The following is a 19357-nucleotide window of genomic DNA, read 5'->3' on the forward strand; positions in this document are numbered from 1 at the left end:
CTTTTAATACACAGGAAGCTCATGTATACGACATAGTAAACATCAGCATCCAAGTATACATTAAGCAGACAAGTAGTAACAAATCATACTAATAAATACACTATACAAGTACCAGTCCTAGCCAAAGGAGACAATCCCTGAAGGATGTTTGTCCAGCGCTAAATACAATACTTCTCCCACCAGTGGCTAGTTTTTCAGGCATTTACCGCTTCATAAGTAATATATTGTAGGTTTTAAAGAGGGATTTCACAGCTGGAACCAGCCAAGTGAGCCAGAATAGTGAAATTATGGGCCATTAAACCAAAAATAATGGGCTAAAAATAATTAAGAAATGCCCACAGATCTGAGGAACTTCAGAGTGGGACATCTTCACATTAGAATAAGTCATGGTGTACAAGGGTGCAGCCATAAGGTGGCCTGAAATGTCACTGAAGTTGACCTACCACAAACTGCCTCGAAATGAGGAATCCAAACAGGCCAAAAAACCATTTGTGGACAAAAGCTGTGGGTCAAAAGTCTAAGTTTGTGACAGAGCTTTGCGACATGGCTCCTTGTCCAGTTTTACAGGCAGCGACTGGCATATAAAAGCCAAGACAATAATGGCTGGTGCAGAAATTCAACCCAACGCATATACCCACTAATTGTCAACATCTTTACCACAAGCGCAGTTGACGCACATTTTGGAAGAATGTGCAACACACACACACCCTTACATGCGCCACAAGATTTGTTACTGCATCAAATGGCATCATCTTATCCGACTGCCAGTCGTCAGTCATTATCCGTTGACTCTGTGCGCTGTTTCCACGCACCCGCAGGGCAACACTCGACTCCGCGACACGCAATTCCGAGTACCGTTTAGGTGTGTCAGAACTCTGCAGGCGGCTCTGATCTCAGTGGGGATCTCAAAACTCCGAGGTCTTCAAAAACAGCACTGGATGGTGTGGCAGATAGTAGTGTAATTGATAGAGATCTGTGTAATTTAATCAGTTCTAATGGGAATACCTGGGGAGGAAGGAGCACTTTGATCACGAGCTGAGATGCACCACTTCACTGAAAAGCACAAATCTCGCTAAAAGGAGCAACATGGTCAATAACGATGCGTGGTATGGAACTGTGATGCAAATGTGATGGATTTCAATTTTTCTGAATCCCTGTAGAGCCTCTCTCTCTCTTTTTTTTTTTTATTTTTTTTTTTACCTGAAGCAGTGGTGGGTGTGATCAGTGATAAGGGTCAACTATAAAACAGCTCATTTCCAGACACTTCAATAAAGCACGTGTCTTTTTCACCTTGGGCTCCCAAGCTTGAAGATATACAACCTAAATGATCTGGTTGCATACAAGCAGCAGTTTATTGTGTGCATCATATTCGTCTTTCGATTTTCATTCTTTTCTTCGTACAAAATAAGAGAAAAAAAAAATTGCAATAATAATGTGAGATGAGGCAATTACGGGTTCCTAGCCCTTTTTATTTGCCATGTTTCGGCGGTTCCTCTCCAGTGAAGGAACAGGTTGAATAGCTCAGTGTGCGACATAAATACCCTCGTCTACAGTTGTTATTGCACAATTGGAGCTGGAGAAAACAGAAAACAGTATGCATTAATACAAGGCGAGCCGAGTTTCTGACTGACAGCTGAAAAGAACACCTATATTTGGAGGCTGACATTTTGCATAATTACCTTTCTACTGAACCTCAAAAAAAAAGAAAAAAGAAAAGAAAAGAAACTTGCTTGTGAATAGACGGGTGGCGTTCCCCATCGAGCGCACCAACACAGAATAAATGTATAAATTGGATTTTCATCTTTGACCTCATCATGCATTCGTGCCTCACCTGTTAAAATGCTCTCTGTATTCCTTCGCCACCCTCTGAATCAAGGTCTTTAATCTAAAAGCAAATGAGAGAAGAGGGAAATCGCACATGAATTGGAGTCTAACCTTTGTTTGGCTGATGACTGCAATTTGTAGGGAAAACGCAAACAGCAGACAGTCTTATCATTGCCCGAAAGATTTGCACTTCGGCATTATTATTGGGGTAAGTGTGGGAGTTTATTTAGAAGGGGCTTTATAATTTCACTGCTCGCTGTACCTGAAGCTCTCGTCCATGGGATCCTTCTCGTCGACGACTGCAATTGCCACCAGTTTGCCTGCAGGGGCAGACGAGGATTACAAATCACAATCAGGCAGACACACACAAAACAGTAGTTTGAGAAGACAATGGCGGGCAGGTAAGGGGGCTCAGGAGGAGATCCATCACCTCTCAACGGACGCAAAAGAAAGAAAGAGGCACAGAGAGCGCTTTACTCATTCATCACTCAAACATTAAGTCGGGCTTTCTGCTCGGTCGGACGGGAAACAAGTGGTCACTTTCTGGTGGAGGAGTTATTTCAGTGCCATTCAAAAGCCAAAGCCACAACATGACAAATAGGGCCACTATAAAAAAAAAAGTTACACAACTTAAAAGGTCTGTTATTCTGACTCTGATGGTTTGAGGCAAGAGACCCTGGTTTCCTGGATGAGAGTGTCAGCCTGCCCCCTGCTGGTCACTCATGTCGATCATACAGCAAGGTTGGGGTTAAGTAAAGATGGTAGATAGGTTGGCATCAGTATTAAAAAAATAAACTTGACGTGCATAAATGTCGAGAGGAGAGCATTTGAAGCAGACAGTATTCCTTCCTCCGTGACACAAAACGCTCAAATTTTGAATGCACACTTCTGCAGCTGCTGTAGAAATTTGCATTTTTCTGTGTTATTTTTCTCCACCTCTCTAATACAGCTTCATGGGAATCCCACCTGTGGAAATGTGCATAATTAACTCTCTGAACACCTAACAAGGTGCACGCAATCTACTGCTGTAGAATGTGAAATAATCAGCACTGCAATATCATTCATCAGTCCACTGCCAGGAGGAGACACGGGATTTTCTTTTAAAGCTACAGGACTGTTGAGCACAATGTACCATCTTGTTTTTAATGTCTTCAAGTCACAGAGATGCCCCAAATTAGCATCTCTGCATTATATGTCAAGGCTTTAAATAGGAACTAATGACTATTTACAAATGTGCTAATTTGGAAATATGTTATAAGCAATTCCAAGGCAAAACATCTGGGTTGTTAAGGTGTTTAAAACCCATTTGATTGCTTTATAATTTCCTCTGCATGGCAATCAATGCTAACGAAATCTAAATGTGCAAATATGCATGCAAATCATTGAGAAAGGTCTTACAGGCTTCACACGTTCTACGGAGGTGACAGCAAAAGTTGGTAATTATGTGAAGAGCCATCACTCAAGTCCCTAATGAGGCATACGACTGCGTTTGTCAAGTGTGCAAATGGAAAAAGAAAAGAAGTTGTGAATAAATAGTTTTTGGATTTAGAAGCTCAAAGCTGTTTTGAAAGAAGATCAGGGTCCTTATGATGGACAGAAGAGTGAAAAATGACAAAGTGTCTTATGGGAGCTAATCTCGCTGAATGCCTCTAAACTTGTCAAACAACAAATTCAATTTTTTATTTATGTGTTGGTTCCAAGTTATAATCCCTTTCTCAAACATTTTCAGCTTCATGATACACATTTTCCCCCACAGTCTTTGCAGTTTTGTCACAAGGTTGTTTTTTTTTTTTTTAACAGCCGGACAGACTTCAGCACATCGCAGCAAAGTCTCATTAGGAGTCTCAGTCTGGTTCCCTCTGGCATGAAGTCTCTCTCTCCAAGTTTCGGTGTCGATTCTGACCCACAGATGAACCGTGTCGACACAAATCTGGTGTCGTTTTCTGTAACTTTGTGCTCACAAATAGTTTAAGCTTCTCAGTCGTTAGGGGGCTGATCACTGTACAGTGGTTAGCACGCTCATCTCACAGCGAGAATATCCCCAGTTTGAGTCTTTACTTGGAGACTTTTTGTATTGGGATAATGCATGTTCTCATCTGTGTGCTCTTTTGGGAAGTCAAATTTATATTTTCTCCCCAGACTCCAGAAACACGCAAGCTAATTGGCGACTGGTGTGTAGCCAATAATGAAGATGTAATGGAGGAAGCAGAAGATCGGGATTACATACACAATAAACTACATACACAAATACACAATAAACTATATTTCCTAATGAAAACATGCAAGTTTTTTTATGGTAAAACAACCCAAACAGGAAAAAAAACTAATTGAGACCCTAATAATCTAAACCATAGACGGCAGGTACCTGTTTCTCCGAGCTCATACAACGTGAAGCCATCAATCTGAAGGTATCCCTGGAAGCGCTCCTTGTTCACCCACGATGACAAGCTCCCGTCTTCATACTCTGCAACACGGGGGGGATACAGAATCTTTCAGAGCCACACAGGAGCTTATCAACATTCAGTGCACAGAACAGTGTATATTAAAAGCAAAGAAGAATTCTGTATTGATGCCTGGATTGCAAGATAATCACAGTGTTTACTAGCTGTTCACTCTGTGGGGAATAAAGAATGGAATACAGGCCGAGCATCCATTGACAAGAGGTCAGATATTGCAATGATCAGAGATTGCTGTGAAACGGGACCGCCTCTACACATTACTTCTATTGTCTTATTTGGTGTCATCACATCAAGACTGTCTGTGGAGAGTAGCTCGAGCTCATATTTGTCCAGTTCGGTTAAATTTAACCATATTCGGATCAAAAAGAGCAATCGTACCAAGCAAGCTTGAGGTGACACTCTCTTCCACATGAATTGTGATGCGATTTGATTGACGCATGAACGCAACGGCGCAGACCAAAGGCTTCCAGGCGACCTCAACACAGGACGTGACAGAAGCTGGAGCCACTGTCCCTGCAGCATCTCTTTGCTGGTGGTGTGCAACAGAGGAATTCTTTTCACTATTTTCACCCATTTTGTGGGCAACTACGTGCTTTCTGGTAAACCCACCACAATAATGCCACAGCTGCATTTAGCCCTGCACAATAGCATTGTTGTGGAAGGTTTGCAAATCCGGGTGCATAACAGTCATCTTGAAACCCACCAATGTGCTGATGTTTACGTCTTTTAGCCCGATGATAAAAACAAATAAAAAAAAAAAAAAATGCCAAAAAGAAAGCAAGCCAGACTAAAATGTGACGCTTTATTTCTGCTTTGGTCGGAAACCAAAGAGCCGAACCATAAGCCTTAAGATCAGTGGGGGCAAGGACAAATGTGCCTCCCAGCGTCCTGCAATAGACCCCCCCCCCCCCCCCCCCCCAAGTATGTTAACTAGTTTTAAAGCTTTCCAGCTTTAAGAAAGAAAACACAACTTCTGATTATTATGCCTACATAAATGTTTGCCTAAATAAATGGTTGGATGGTTGAGGATGAATACAATGATCACACATTTGTGATCAGTGGAAGTTAAAGGAGCCCAAAAGAACTGGTTCAGAGTCTGCAACCCAAAACTGGCGAACAAAAGGATTCAATCTAACCTGCAAATCGTCAAACCATTGGATCCAGTGGATGTTCAGTGAGCGTAGAGGTGCTGATGCAACAGAGACCCAAACGTGAACAGCAGAGTGCAACAAGGCTCATCATGGAGAGATCAGTGATGTTGCAGTGAAAGCCAGTTAGCTATTTTATGGCTAGTGAGATGGCGCTAGTATCATGACGGCGAGCTTTGCGGTCCATTGCACGTTAAAGGCTGCATAAATCCAGCTTACTGCAAAGTGACAAAGCTTTGCCAACATTAGTCTGGTGAAACATATCCATCTCGGAAATCAAAATTCACTTTATTTCGCGAAGAAATGTCATATTCTTAATAATATACTTTGTAGAAAGCACATTAAATTTGATCATCTTCCAAATAAACGTTTAAGATTAAACTCTGAAGTGGCTAATTATGCGAGTATGTTAATCCTCTGGCCCAATTCATATCAAATTGGGCTGTAAGTGACCTCTGAACTGAAATGAGTGCAATATTAAATGTGAAATCTCAGAACACTGACTACTGCCAGCAGATCTCTGATGCAAGAATAACACACAAATAGCTAATACATCTTATTATAACAAGTCTGTGAAGCTTTTTGCTGTACGAGAATACAATTACAAGCTATAATGTAAAACCATTCACCTTAAAGCATGAGTAGTGTATACATTATAATATGGCGAGGTCTTTGGTCACCACAGTGGATCATCTGCCCCCTATCACCCTGCTCACTGTCCTCCTTAACTACAGCCATGAATCTGCACTGAAGTCTCCATCCCGTTCTCACTTCCAACATCTTTTGTGCAATAAAGCCACTATCTTGCCTCAGCACATGTCTAAACCAACCTGACCTCCCAAGTTTTATCGCTGAACTGCTCTACCATGTTTTTGTGGCATCAATCCACTTTTTTCTGGACGTTTCTGTTCTGGCAGCATTATGTTTCAGTAGACTATCTTAATATAAAAATATTTATATACATATGGAAGATTAAAAAAAAAATAATAATCCAATAGAAATGACACAACAAAGTCAAGTGCAAGCCTCGATAATAATAGGAATCTGTAGTATGGGAGGTTTAGGAGTTCAAACCACAGTCAATGACACGGAGTGAGAGGTTGACAATTCAAGGTAGAAATGAGAGGATATTTTGTTCAGGGTGAACTGTACACAACATTTCAAGATTAACTTACCATTCACTAAATAGCTAGGCGTCATTTTGATTTATGCTTTTTTTTCCCCCACAGGCATGCAACTCGTTTTACCCTATTTTCACAGTGTTTAAAGATTCTTTCATCAATAATAAAAAGAAAAAAAGTCAAATTTTCTTAAAAAAAAAAAACCCCGACTATTCTGAATTTTTACTTGTTTGGAACAGATGCATAATTAACTGGTGCGGCACGGGGAAAACAAGTGAAAGTGCAGTGGATAAATAAAAAATTAAGTGAAGTAAAATAAAGGATTACTTCCTGAATGAGACGCACATGTTGTTGCTCCACTAACATCTGGAAGCAACACGCAAACAAGAGCCAGGGTTTGTCCCTGGAGGGTATAAAAAGGGTGAAGCGAAGCTGCTTGAACAACAGTTTCCTCCTGCTGAGATCGCGTACAGGATGCTCATAATTGATGTCAAATGTAGCTGGGACCTCATTATGACATGTTAATAAGTTACCACGACCTTTCTGCCACTATTGTAGTAATTACAAGAACACTGATGACTCTTAACATGATTCTTATGCTGCGGCACCCCGGAGGAGTCAGGAGTACTGTGCTGAACATGACAATAGGAGCCGGGAACAGGATTTTTTAAAACCCCAAGGTCACAGCTTATAGTGCAATATGAAATCCATTTCTCACTTGCTGCTGCAATGTGAAGGCAGAGGAGACTTTCTGTGAGGACTGCTGACTCAGTCGATTCGGGAGACATTCCAGAGAGTTCTTTCAACAGATGTTCTGGCTTTATAGACACGCAGCTGCCCAACTTTTCCCCCCAGAAGCAGTGGCGAAGGAGAGCGAGAGAGGGAGAGAGGGAGAGAGCTGGAGGCCCCATACTGGGATTATACAGCCTGATGAACCTCCACACTGACTGAACTTGCTTCACCTTGTAACAAATTAGAGCCGCTATCTTCCTGGGCGCCAGCCTCGCAATCTCCATACTGCCCTACAGGAGCCAGTCAGCCCAGAGTTCACACAGCAGGGGACGGAGGGGGGGGAGAAAGATGAGGCGCAGGACGTGGAATGAAAACAGACAGTGGGGAGGAGAGACGATCCAGTGTCAGAGTTTGGAGGCAGCTCTGACACATTTCAGGGAGCAAGGTTAATGGCACAGAAGACCTCCAAGACAATGCAAATAGAAACAGAACCGGAGGGAGAGATATGGAAGTGAGTTGGAGGAGGGAGACAGAAGGGGAGGAGGGAGTTTTCACCATCCAAGACGACTCATACAGGGTGAAACACAGAATGTGCCACGCGATGAAAGATGGATATATTTAAAAACGTGACGGCAAGTTCAGTATGTCAACATGCTTTTCGGCATGCCGGGGTCCACTGGAGAAGTTCATTTCACATCTGTTGGTTTTAGTTGCCTTGTTAGTGCTGCTAGGTCCACCACTTCAGCTTCAACTGAAACCCCCTACAAATATTGGAATGATTTCCAGGACATTCAAGGATTGTTGACCTCCAAGCATACTTGAAATGATGAAGGTTTTTTTTTCTTATGAAAAAATAGCAGCCTGCCTTCAGGCTGCTATTTTTAGGTCAACCCAGTTCATTGAAGGGACCAATACTTGCAGCAACGTAGGTGTAAATATAACCAAAACAGCAGCACCAACGCAGGCCAGAAACGGTGGTCTCAGTATGGCACCAGTCACACCCCGGAGTAGTTGCATTCACACCACACTTGCAGCACGCGTCAATTGCTGTGCACAAGACTGAGCTCCTGTTATCTGATGCACAATGTGGCCTGTTCTTTGAGCAAATCACGTACAATCAAACATGGTGGAGGAGAATGTCAACAACCACAGCAAAGGAAAATGTGGTTTGACAAGCTGCACAAAAAAACAAAAAAAAAAAAAACACAAAACAAAACTATTAAAATGGAAACTCCAACTTGTAGTCAGGTAAACATGACGCTCCACGTGTCACCGTGCTCGGTAGCCATGGAAACAAGACACCCCGCCACTTGGTGCATCATTTGGAGTGGAGCTGCAAAAGGAAGCGTAAACGTAAACGATGCACTGCTTCGATTTATAGCATGATGCATGATGGCGTTGCTCATGTGCTTCAGCTATTGGTGCCATTTGAACTGTGGCATGAACCAAAAAAAGCAGAGAAAAACCTTGTTAAGCAAAGAGTTTACAGCCAGCCTCCAAACCAATGTGGCTTAATTATAATACCAACACAGCACTGACCAAAAACCTGGAAACAGAAAGAAAACACAGGATACGACAGGAGCAGGTCTGCCGTCTCCTTGCAACAGGTCTTCACAGTTTGTGCAAGTAAAGTGCTTCTGCTGCGCTTTTATACATTTTGGTTGCAATTGTGAGTTTTTAGCTAACAAAATAATAACAATTCTCCAAGGTTCCCTGCAGGAATTGCTGTGGAAGGCAGTAAGTAATTATGCTGCATGCATACATGCAGAAGTGTGTTTGTTCACATCTTTTTTTATGACATGAGTGATTAGTATTCTAACCTCACAGTGAGAAGGTTTGCATGTCGTCCCAGGGTTCCTTCACATTCCCCAGTACTCTCACAATGCAAAGACATGCCATTAGGGATAACGGATTGCGCTAATTGCCTATAGGTGTGAGATCTGTGATATATAGGTAATGAGTCCTGGGTGTTCACCCTTTTCACATGTCATGTCAAAACTGGGCAGTTCCAACAGTTATGCATTTCACTATGAAGTTGAGCTGTTCTTGTAAAATAAACACGCCGTATTGTTGTTTATACTCAGAAAGCGCTGAAGCACACGATCAGCTTTCCGAGATGCAGCTATGATGTTTTGCAAATTGCGATAACTGGAAAGCTACAACTTTACTGCTACCAAGGAAAATATGTCACTCTAAATTAGCAAGCCTGAGCTCCGAGACCAAATGAAATGATTCATTAGGTTGGTTATGCTCCGACAAAGAAGGAGGGAAGGACTGTATTAAAACGTCATTATTTCCTACTTTAATCCAGATTATGCTACTGCATCACAAGTGCAAGTGAGCACAGCATAGGGCAGGATCCGACACAAAGAGACGAGCGAAAGAAACCTCTATAGCCACCATTGCAAGCAATACGACATACACATTTGGCGAAGTCCACAATTTCTCATTACGACAGCTAATGATTGTTTTATTTCTTACAGACGCAATAGACAGCTGAAGTATTATATTTGAGGAATTTGTGTTAAAAAAAAAAAAATGCAAACAGCCACAGTTCTGTTTCTGGCAGACGCACCTTTGCAGCATGTCATACACTCTATACTGCCCACCATCAAATAAAAACAGGATTAAACCCATCAAGGCGTCATTGACACTGACCTTGCCAGGCTATCGCTGTCTACTCAAATAACCAGTCAAGGGGATTTCTGCTTATGCGCCACAACAAAATGTCACCGCAATGTGATAACCAGGTTTGGTGCGATCGCATCTTGTCATCATACTCATCAGTGAGCCACTGAAATGCTGCTAATAAAAGAATGCAAAGAAGTCCTGCCTCATTGCTGGTGTCTTTCCAATACAAGGAGCGGCGATGAACAATATACCTGAGCTACGCCGTTACAAATCCTATCCAGCATCTGCAAACATACATGCTAATTATCATTCTCTTGTTTACGTAGTTTGAATACCAACATGTCAACTAGTATATCTAAGTGCAGACACATGATCAAAACCACAGTAACAGCCTGGACCTGTATGATAGTATGCAGCAAAGGAATTGAAGGATTAAATATGCATGAGCCTCTGTTTTGCTCTATATTTTAACAGCGGTCTTCAAAAGAGATGCCAATGTTTATGCTGTGCACTGAAACAATCAAAACAAAACAACAATATGTCAAATATTATTCTAAAAAAAAAAATTTTTTTTGAGAAGCTGTATTTGGACAGTGTGTCTCTGCTCAGTGGGACCAATTCTATAAAAACACAGGCTTGCAAGACGAAGAACAACGGGGGAGTGTGCAATGAATTTCTAATAAGCGTTTTAAATCTGTATCTTCACAAAGTAGAAAAAAAAACAAGCAGCGAGGTGTGCGTGTGTGTGTTGGTGGCGTTTTGCATAATCTGGTTTGGAATTGACAGTCTCTAAAGCGAGTAAATAAAAACAAGGCAAATCACAATGAATGCATACATAACATGTGCGTTACACACACACACACACATACACACACACACACACACACACGGGTATAAAACTATGTCGCTGGGCTGGGAGTCCACGCAAATATGCCTGAGATATTCAGCCAAATGACACTTGATAAAAAGTTCCTGACAGAACATCATGTAAAGTGAGTGGAACAGAAACCCACAAAAGACGCCTTTCACTCTGTATTCTCTTATTCTGCTTTCAGCCATTGAATTTAATGGAGACGAGTCTTCTGCACAGTTGGCTGCAAACCAGGTGCTGAGAACCAGGAAACCAGGCAGGCATGTCATTTTCTGAATGCAGAGTGAAGAAAGTAAGTGCTTAATGGGCTACAGTCTATTTCTGAACTGTACAAAATAATAAGAAGCATTTTTTTTTTTCTCAGCTCTGCCTTTCATTCTGATCTCACCCTGTGATAAAGCTGACACATCGCACACCATGGCCACTCCTGTGTATTAGAGGGCTCTGTGGAGACTGATCCGGTGAACTCCGGTCAGGTGCTCTCCGAGTGAGACGCCGAGCAGCTCGCCTCTCCAACAGCCACAACTTGGGGCCCCTTCGCGTTGAGGCTGTGCCGAGATGCTCACCACTTCCAGCTTACAACGGGGATCCAAAGTGGCGGCGACATAACGAGACATCATGGATGAACGTGGTGAACTCGTGCTGCTACGGTGAGGAGCTCCAGACTGGAAAACGCAGCTCCTGTAAACCTCTTGTGTCAAGTATGATTTTCCGCTTTGAACCGACGACTCCAGTGACTCAATTATTGGGTTTTCTTCGACTGTATGTGCAATGAGAACACTGTGCTGTGTGTTTTTGGCCAGAGCTGTGGTCTCTTACACCCACTCGGCCCAGTCCATCCACCCTGCCCTGCTATGTACGTCCGCTCAGAGACAGACCACCACAACATCACTGGCCTCACCACACACACAATAGTGGGCAGAACCCTGGGTGCTTTATGATGGGCCAGGCACACCATAACTCAGTGTGGTGAGGAAAATGAAATGAAAGAGCTCTGGCGGCGCGGATTAAATGAGAAGAGGGAAGGACGCCAGAGAAGGAGAAGGCCATTGCGCCATTGTACCTCTGAAAGCAACTCAGAAAAAACTAAATACTCACCATCATAGGTGAAGTGGGCTCCATCCTTAAAGACTACAACCGCAGGAAGCTCTGGCAAGGACACCGACTGTTGAAGGCACAAATAAAGTGAAAGCAATTTCCATGAATAAGTTCTACTTTACGTATATATGAGCACCTGGAAAATATGGAGCAAAATGGCTTGGACGCCTTTGCATAACTGCAAAAACAGCATAAAAGCCTGTATCGCCTTTATGTATGAGCAGGGAGGTAAAAATGCTGAAAGAATCTAATTATTTAAATTACTTTAAACTTGAAATCCAACAAGGGCAAAACGACATCAGTCGGATGCAAAATCCTCGAGAGGATCAATAACACGGCAACAGACGTCTGAAATGTATGAATGTTTATAACAATCATTAGCTAATACTTTAAGCATGCAAACTGCAAAAGCATTACCTCTGGTAAGACTTCCTCTGAAGCAGAGAAGAAGTAAGTATAGACAATGAGCTCAGAGGCCACATCATTATACTTCTCCTGCAAAAGAAAAGAAGAAAAAAAGGGGGAAAAAAAGTCTTTTAGCATTTACACAATAGTCGTCAATAGATCTGGGCTGTAAAGGCCAAGTCAATAAACTGTATTACTGTGTACCATCGTTAAATCAGACAATAATAGTGAAGAAACAGGAGAATGTAGATAAAGAGGTGGTCTTGATGCATGTCTGAGACGTCGCTTACTTTCAGAGGAGACTCCCCACCGATGTAGAGGAAGAGCACATCGTGTCGTTTCATCATGTGTTCAAACATCTGCTTGCTGGGAAGCGCCCGGACGGCCGGTCTGAAGAAGTGAAACCAGCAGACATTTCTTTATTTTGACAAGTGCTCAAACTAAAATGCACGAGTGTGGTCAGATCCTTTTTTTTTTTTTTCCATGAGCTGGGGGCGCCACCCAGTGGGCATTGATTCACTTGCAGCCTTGGAGCCAACTGAGCCAAGCTTTTGATCAACCTCTCTGTCACGGATCTCGCCTGATTTCCCTCAAGGAGGAGAAAATCTGTCAGGCCCTGGTTGATACAGTGGCTTAAAAGTGGAGCGTCTGAGGCAGAAATTCATTGAGCTTTGAAACAAATGTGGCCCACGTTGATAAGCTGCCCTGGCCGGAGGTTCAACTCGGCTCTTGGCTTCGTGGCATCTTGCATTTAAAAGGAGGGCAACGAGACTCACCCAGCCACCCTGTTGGCAAACTCCACAATGTCATCTTTTGTTCTTGGTCCCTTGTAATTGTAGGCGAGGTCACCCTTTAACCTGATAAGAACAAACACACGTGCAACACAAGAGAAAGGTTCAATGTCATGATAAATATTTCCGTAGGGTTCCACATGGATTTGTAAGATTTCTTTTCTTTTAAAGCCGGCTCAATTCTAATTTTGAGGGGGAAAAAATTCATTACTGTAAACTGGTGATCAGTGATCGTGTAATTTTTGTTTCCAGTCAGAAAAAGAGTAAATAGGAAGGAGTTGGACCGAAAATGGCTTTGTAAGAAATCCACCATGAAAACCAGAAATTGCAAAAATAACAGGGAAAAACAAATTAGCATTAAATTATTTCACAATGTGCCGGTATGAAATATATCATAAAAAGTGTTTGCTTGTATTCAGGATATTTAGTTAAAAAAAAAAAGGAATTCATCCAATCTTCTTAACCGTTTTTGGACTGTGGGGGAGGACGCCGATACAACCTGAGGGAAACATGCTAACTGATGAGTCATTGTAAATTTCTCCATCTGTGAGATTATTAAAGGATTATCTCATCTCTTATCATATTATTTTGGTTTTAAACAAGAAAAAAAGACAAATATCGTCTAACTCGTCTATTGCATTTATTGAAACTACCGTTTCTTTTACAATTACACTTCCAAAGAAGCAAATAATTTACCATGAATGGAAAGTCATTTAAATGTATATTAAAAGAATACTGGAGTTAAAAAAAATCTTTAAGATCTTATAAATTTGGAGGATAGCATCTTTTAGATTGCTGAAGTTTGAAGACTGAAGACAAAAGATATTGTAGATACTGTCAACTGTAAATCTTCATCAGCAGTATACAAAGTGCTTAAATGATCTTAAGACTCATGGAAATCTACATGAAAGAATGAACCATGTGTTCCTCAAATTTAGTTTGAGGGACAAAAATGTTCTGATGCCGGTATATTAAACTTTTCCACCTGACCACTGCTGTTGCTTTAGAAAACCATGCTTTACTATCGGTCACTCATATTTTGCTTTCAGTATCGGGTTGGTTTCTTCATGTATTTCTTTACAGCTTGCCCTGATCCTTCAATCTATAATGCAGCTGAATTCATAATTTATTGCACTGGTCAATGAACTGAACGATTCTCGCAGAACAACCATCTGGTGCAGCCTTTCACAGAAAATGTAGGAAGCGATTGTGGCCTCTGGCTCATCTCTGACCTCAGATCAGCGTGAAATGTCCGCGCGCAGATTCAACAAGAAGCTGAAAACGTCCCTCACAGATTTTTTTTTCCACCACTGGCGGCACAAGAGCTTCCCGCTGCTGCTGTGGATCAGCCGGCTGCACAAATCATGCTGCAATTCTCCCTTCCAGCCTCGTTCCCAAAAGGCGCCCTGTCGGACTGACCAATGGCGAACCGTGAACTCGCTGACATGTCGCTGGGACCAGTTTGAGATGTTTGTTTCGGCAACAGTGACGACAGCGAGCTCGGTTGTTGCTTCTGAAAGGGGCTCAGTTGGTATTAATCATCGTAACGAAAAGGTTTCCAACACTATTTAACCTCGACGAACACCACCACCACCACCACCACCACATCCTGTAAGGCAGAACGGCTTCACGGTTTCATAATCGTCTGCATGTCAGCGCAGACATCAACATTCATGAGGAGTCCAGCTCGGAGAAGCAGGAGCCTCGATTTCCCTGCTCGGCTCAGATAAGAATGGACTTGTATACTTTTACCCTGCATGATGTGCATTCAGAAGAAGCGCTGCTGTAATTACACCGGTTAGCGACGCCTCACTGTAAAGCTTGACCAAGCCTGACCTCTGTCATTAACAAAAACAACAGCTGCTCGCAAGATGTTCTTCACCGCTGAACCAGAAACGGCAAAACCAGCGAGGAGACGGTTGTTCTAGAAATCCTCAAGAGTTCGGCAGGTTCTGAGACACTCGAACCCCCCCCATCTGGCAGCGACACACCACAGAGAAATCACTCAGCTCAGGTTTTTTTTTTTTTCTCTCATTCTGTGTCTGCTGTTAAGCAACCGCTGATCCTCTTGACCACGTCTGTATGCGTTTATGCAGGGGTTTTTTTTTGCTGAAATATGACAGCAGAATACGTGTTAGTTTAAAGCTAAAAATGCCTCCGCAACAGTCGCGTTGACACACAAACCATTGTCAGTGGGAAGGAAATTGTAGCTTTCCAGATATCAGGATGTCGATTGTGTCTCAAGCTCTATAAACCAGCTCTTTTCAAATAGCATTAAAGCACATGACATAACAGACAATCCAGTTTCAAACATACAAGCCAAAGGCCAAAACTGCTTCATTTACGGTCAAGAGATGCAACTTTGCGAAGTGTAGGAATTATAATGGAATCAAACTTATTTTTTCAGTAAAATTAACAGTTTTTTTCAAATTAAAACAACATTTCACTTAACTTGGGAAAAAAAACAACTTTTGAACTTTCCCAGTATGTTTATTACTACTTTTACTTCACGGTAACTTTTGGTATAACAGCAGCCAGCTTTCGGAAGTTTTAACCCATCACCGACAGCTTGGGCAGATTTAAAGTTTGCGCCTGACAACAACATAAGTCAACCTCAAACTGTGGAAAAGCTTGATCACCAGAAAAGGTCAACTTAATCTAAATCATTGCACCTCCAACAGAAAAAAAAAAAAAAAAAGATCCCCCTCTAATTGAGTTCCAGCCAGGGAAACTGCTCGAGTCGAGCTCTTACAACAAGCAGAATGCATTAAGGATTGCTAAGGTTGCATCAGCCCACAGGGTTTAATGAACTCAGGGGGAAGGAGAACTCTAAATCAAGTCTCTGTCACCAAGGGAGGCATCTCCGTGCTCTTCGATGGATGTTTCATCACTTGCTTGGTTTCGCTGTTATGAACCCTGCAGTGATCCTTTGGCACTTTCCCAAATGAGCTTGATGAAACTAAATGGGGAGCCTGTTATGGCAGCGTGCAGATAAATGAGGTGCTTTCGAATACATGGAGGAAACTCATCTCGTGTCAATGTGTGCTCTGTTGTTCAGCAGCTGGCGTCTCGCTACATTCATTATCATTCTGGCATTTCAAAAAATTACTTAGAAAAATAGAAATCTTTTGGTAAACGAACCCACACACTGTTGAAGACATCATTTAAGAATAAAAAGCCACAATAACGAGGAAGTGAATGCAAATTTCGGTGGAAAACATTGATTTGATGCAAAATACACCCCGAGCGTAATATAATAAGTGTAATTCCCAGCATTAACTCGCGCTACAGTTAATCAAATTTAATGCATGATGTGTGAGGAGTTTATCACTTTGTTATGCCTTCAGGAAAAATGCAACAACACTTTATTCCCCAGCGAGTGAGTTATCTGAGGGGCTCTCCACAGGCCAGACCCCGAGGGGAGAAAACACACAGCAGTGAGGAAAAAGGATCCTGATAATGACACCAACTCAAGTAAAGAAACTTCAAGAGAGATGGAAGTAAACAGCCTAATGCGACACTTAAAAGAACTATAAAGTTGAATCGATAACCCTACAATACTTTTTGAAAGTTACATTTTCACAGAAGAACCAGCGTATTGGACTTGCTGTAAATTCAATGACTCCTGTAATCACGTATTGATTTTTCTAAACTTTTTTTCATATATAGAAGATTCACTTATATTACAAGATACAATTTTAGAACAAAACAAATGAGAAAACTTGTAAACTGTGAAGTGAAAGCACAATCAACACATAGGGGTGGAAAGTTGAACCGAGGCACTTACAGTTTTATCGTGGGGTAACCACGAACGCCGAACTCTGATGCCATCCCTGCAACACAGAAACCAATCTAATTATCACCAGCCACCTCTTTTTCAATTAATCTATATCTTCTGTGAGTTACATCGTACATGTTAAATGCGCAGTAGCTTGTATTTTTAATTAAAAATGTGCAAAACAATGCAACCGATATTAACCATATATTAGTTATATGTCATGTAATAAAAAAAGTGACTGAAGTTGAAATCTGTAGCAGTATTACAACTATTTATTAGCATTTTAACATAATATTTGTCTTTATTCAAAGCAGACTATAGATTTTAGTTACCTCAGTTTATCAACGTGAGGATGCTGACCTCATATAACGATGAGGTTTGCAAAAAACAGAAACACATCAATACATTACACAATAATCTCACTCATTATGTGACCAACAGCTCTCCCCATGCACATCTTGAGTTCAGATACTTGCATCTCCTCAGCAGGGGGGCATCTAGTGCAGTAGGGCAGCATCTGATTTGTCGAATATGTTGACATTTAGAGTGCATGCGGAGTGCATTTATTCCCACCAAGTCAGTCTTCTGCGATTATGTATAACTACACTAACCAGATAAAACTTTAAAAATCCCCTCGGGGAACTTACTTTGTCCGCATTTAACCACCCTGTGGGCAGCCACAGAGGTCAAGAGTCTCACTATGGGGACTCAAAGTATTGACCAGTGGGATTTGAGCCTATTTGTCTGAAACAGTGAGCTTGTGTTCATGGTTGATGACTTTTTTTTTAGATGCAGGATGATTTCATTTGGGTTTTTTTAAACAAATTGTTTTATTGCTGCTGTAAAGTATTACTGAATCAATGTTACTGTATAACACAGATCTCAAAATAGCCAATAATAAAAATAGTATCAAAACATTAACTTCTACAACTTCTATTATAAAAATCCAACTTTTTTGTATTATTTTTAACACTAACTTAAATGTCTAAAAGTCCAAAAACATTGTCTGAAAATATGAGATACCAACACGTTTAAATCTTAATTATAGATTATTTGACCAGACTTTGAAACATTTGCATCTTGAATGTGGGACTACCAGACATTCAGACTTTTGAACAATTTTTAAAATTATCCAACAATGTGGCTGTATAAATCAAATGTCACCATGTTGCTAAAGCACACTTTTGATTAGAGTAAATTTATCATTTTAATAAGTTAGAAAATCACTCCGGGATGCAGACTCTGCAAGTTGCTCATTGTTAACTCACCTGAGTACGCGGTGGCATCCATCTTTCCCACACGAACCGGCGACCCCGAGCTCTTCAGCTCCACCCCCACGTCGTGCCATATTGGTTCTAGCTTTTTACAGTAACCGCACCACGGGGCGTAGAACTGGAAAAGACCACAAGGAGAGGTGGTTGTTGATCATGTACAATGTGCTGTCCTCTCATGTATATTCATAAATATTAACGGCATGAGTATGAACCAGTCTCTGGGCTTCAGCACACACATAATAAGTGGCTCATTATCTTTCTAGAGAGTGCTTGATGCTTTTTCTTCAGGGAAAAAAGTAAGTCTTCTTGCTTGGGTAAAGTTTTGACTTTGGTAGATTCATCATTGCAAGATCTGAATAATAATTGTTTGTATACATTGCTCCTTGTAGATGCCTTGAATTAATCAAATACAAATTGTAACACAAGAAAATTGACCGACAGATCCTAAAATGAACAACACTGAAATTCTAAATGGATCAGGGTGGGACAATCCTGACTGACTGCATGATTGTGCCGCCACCCCTTTATTCTCTCCTCACATTTGAAATCCACATGAGAGAACTTTAATATTTGGTGTGCATCAATCCCAACTGAAATGAATTGGAATTGCAGCCTTTGGGTGTAAAAATTCTGTCAAAATAAGCCGGCACTGTACTATAGTTCACACAGTGCATTAGTGGAAGTGTGATTATTTCCAGCCATACACACCCCGGTGTGTACTAAACAAGCAGAGTTTCCTTAAACAAACAAACTCCACTACAGTCAGACCGCAGTCTGGACACGGACCAAAAACTGAATGTGACACACTTTACAAGTGAAGTTTCTTTACAGTTTATAGGAAGTAATGTTAATAATTGCTGCTGTTTTGACTCCTTCAGAGATTTCAGAGGTTGAGTTCTTAAGTGTTCTTTGTGAGTGCGAATAACTGAAGTGATCTGATGGAAACTGAGTTAGTGTGGATCCACTTCTGCTAATATAGACCAGACAAAGAGAAGGAAAACATTTGGGCATACCCGAATAGGAGTGAAGAATAAACTGCATTTCTCAAAAAGCACACGCATATTCAATAGCTGTCTTACAATCTGAGCATGAAAAATGCTTTTAAATCTTCAGCAAGTCAATATCCAAACGTTTTAGATACTTTATAGCTGCTCCAACAGCTGTGTTTCACATTTGAAAGATCATGTATTTGTCTACAATGTGCATTAAATTGTTGCGCGCTACT

At 41.4% G+C, this 19357-nt stretch overlaps 1 protein-coding gene across 1 annotated transcript in view; it reads right to left on the reverse strand.

Annotated features, from left to right (window-relative positions):
• The window catches only part of tmx3b (thioredoxin related transmembrane protein 3b), a gene marked incomplete at its 5' end in the record, with an annotated part of 37932 nt that overhangs the window by 16416 nt on the left and 2159 nt on the right, over window positions 1–19357 (reverse strand). The window contains 9 exons of the mRNA XM_080514763.1: window positions 1832–1885; window positions 2087–2144; window positions 4190–4288; window positions 11885–11951; window positions 12302–12379; window positions 12580–12679; window positions 13066–13146; window positions 16868–16913; window positions 18127–18250. Of these exons, the coding sequence (XP_080370889.1) occupies window positions 1832–1885; window positions 2087–2144; window positions 4190–4288; window positions 11885–11951; window positions 12302–12379; window positions 12580–12679; window positions 13066–13146; window positions 16868–16913; window positions 18127–18250 (707 nt within the window). The remainder of the gene's footprint in view (window positions 1–1831; window positions 1886–2086; window positions 2145–4189; window positions 4289–11884; window positions 11952–12301; window positions 12380–12579; window positions 12680–13065; window positions 13147–16867; window positions 16914–18126; window positions 18251–19357) is intronic.

This window comes from Blennius ocellaris (genome assembly GCF_963422515.1).
Source record: "Blennius ocellaris genome assembly, chromosome: 19".
Classification (NCBI taxonomy): Eukaryota; Metazoa; Chordata; class Actinopteri; order Blenniiformes; family Blenniidae; genus Blennius; species Blennius ocellaris.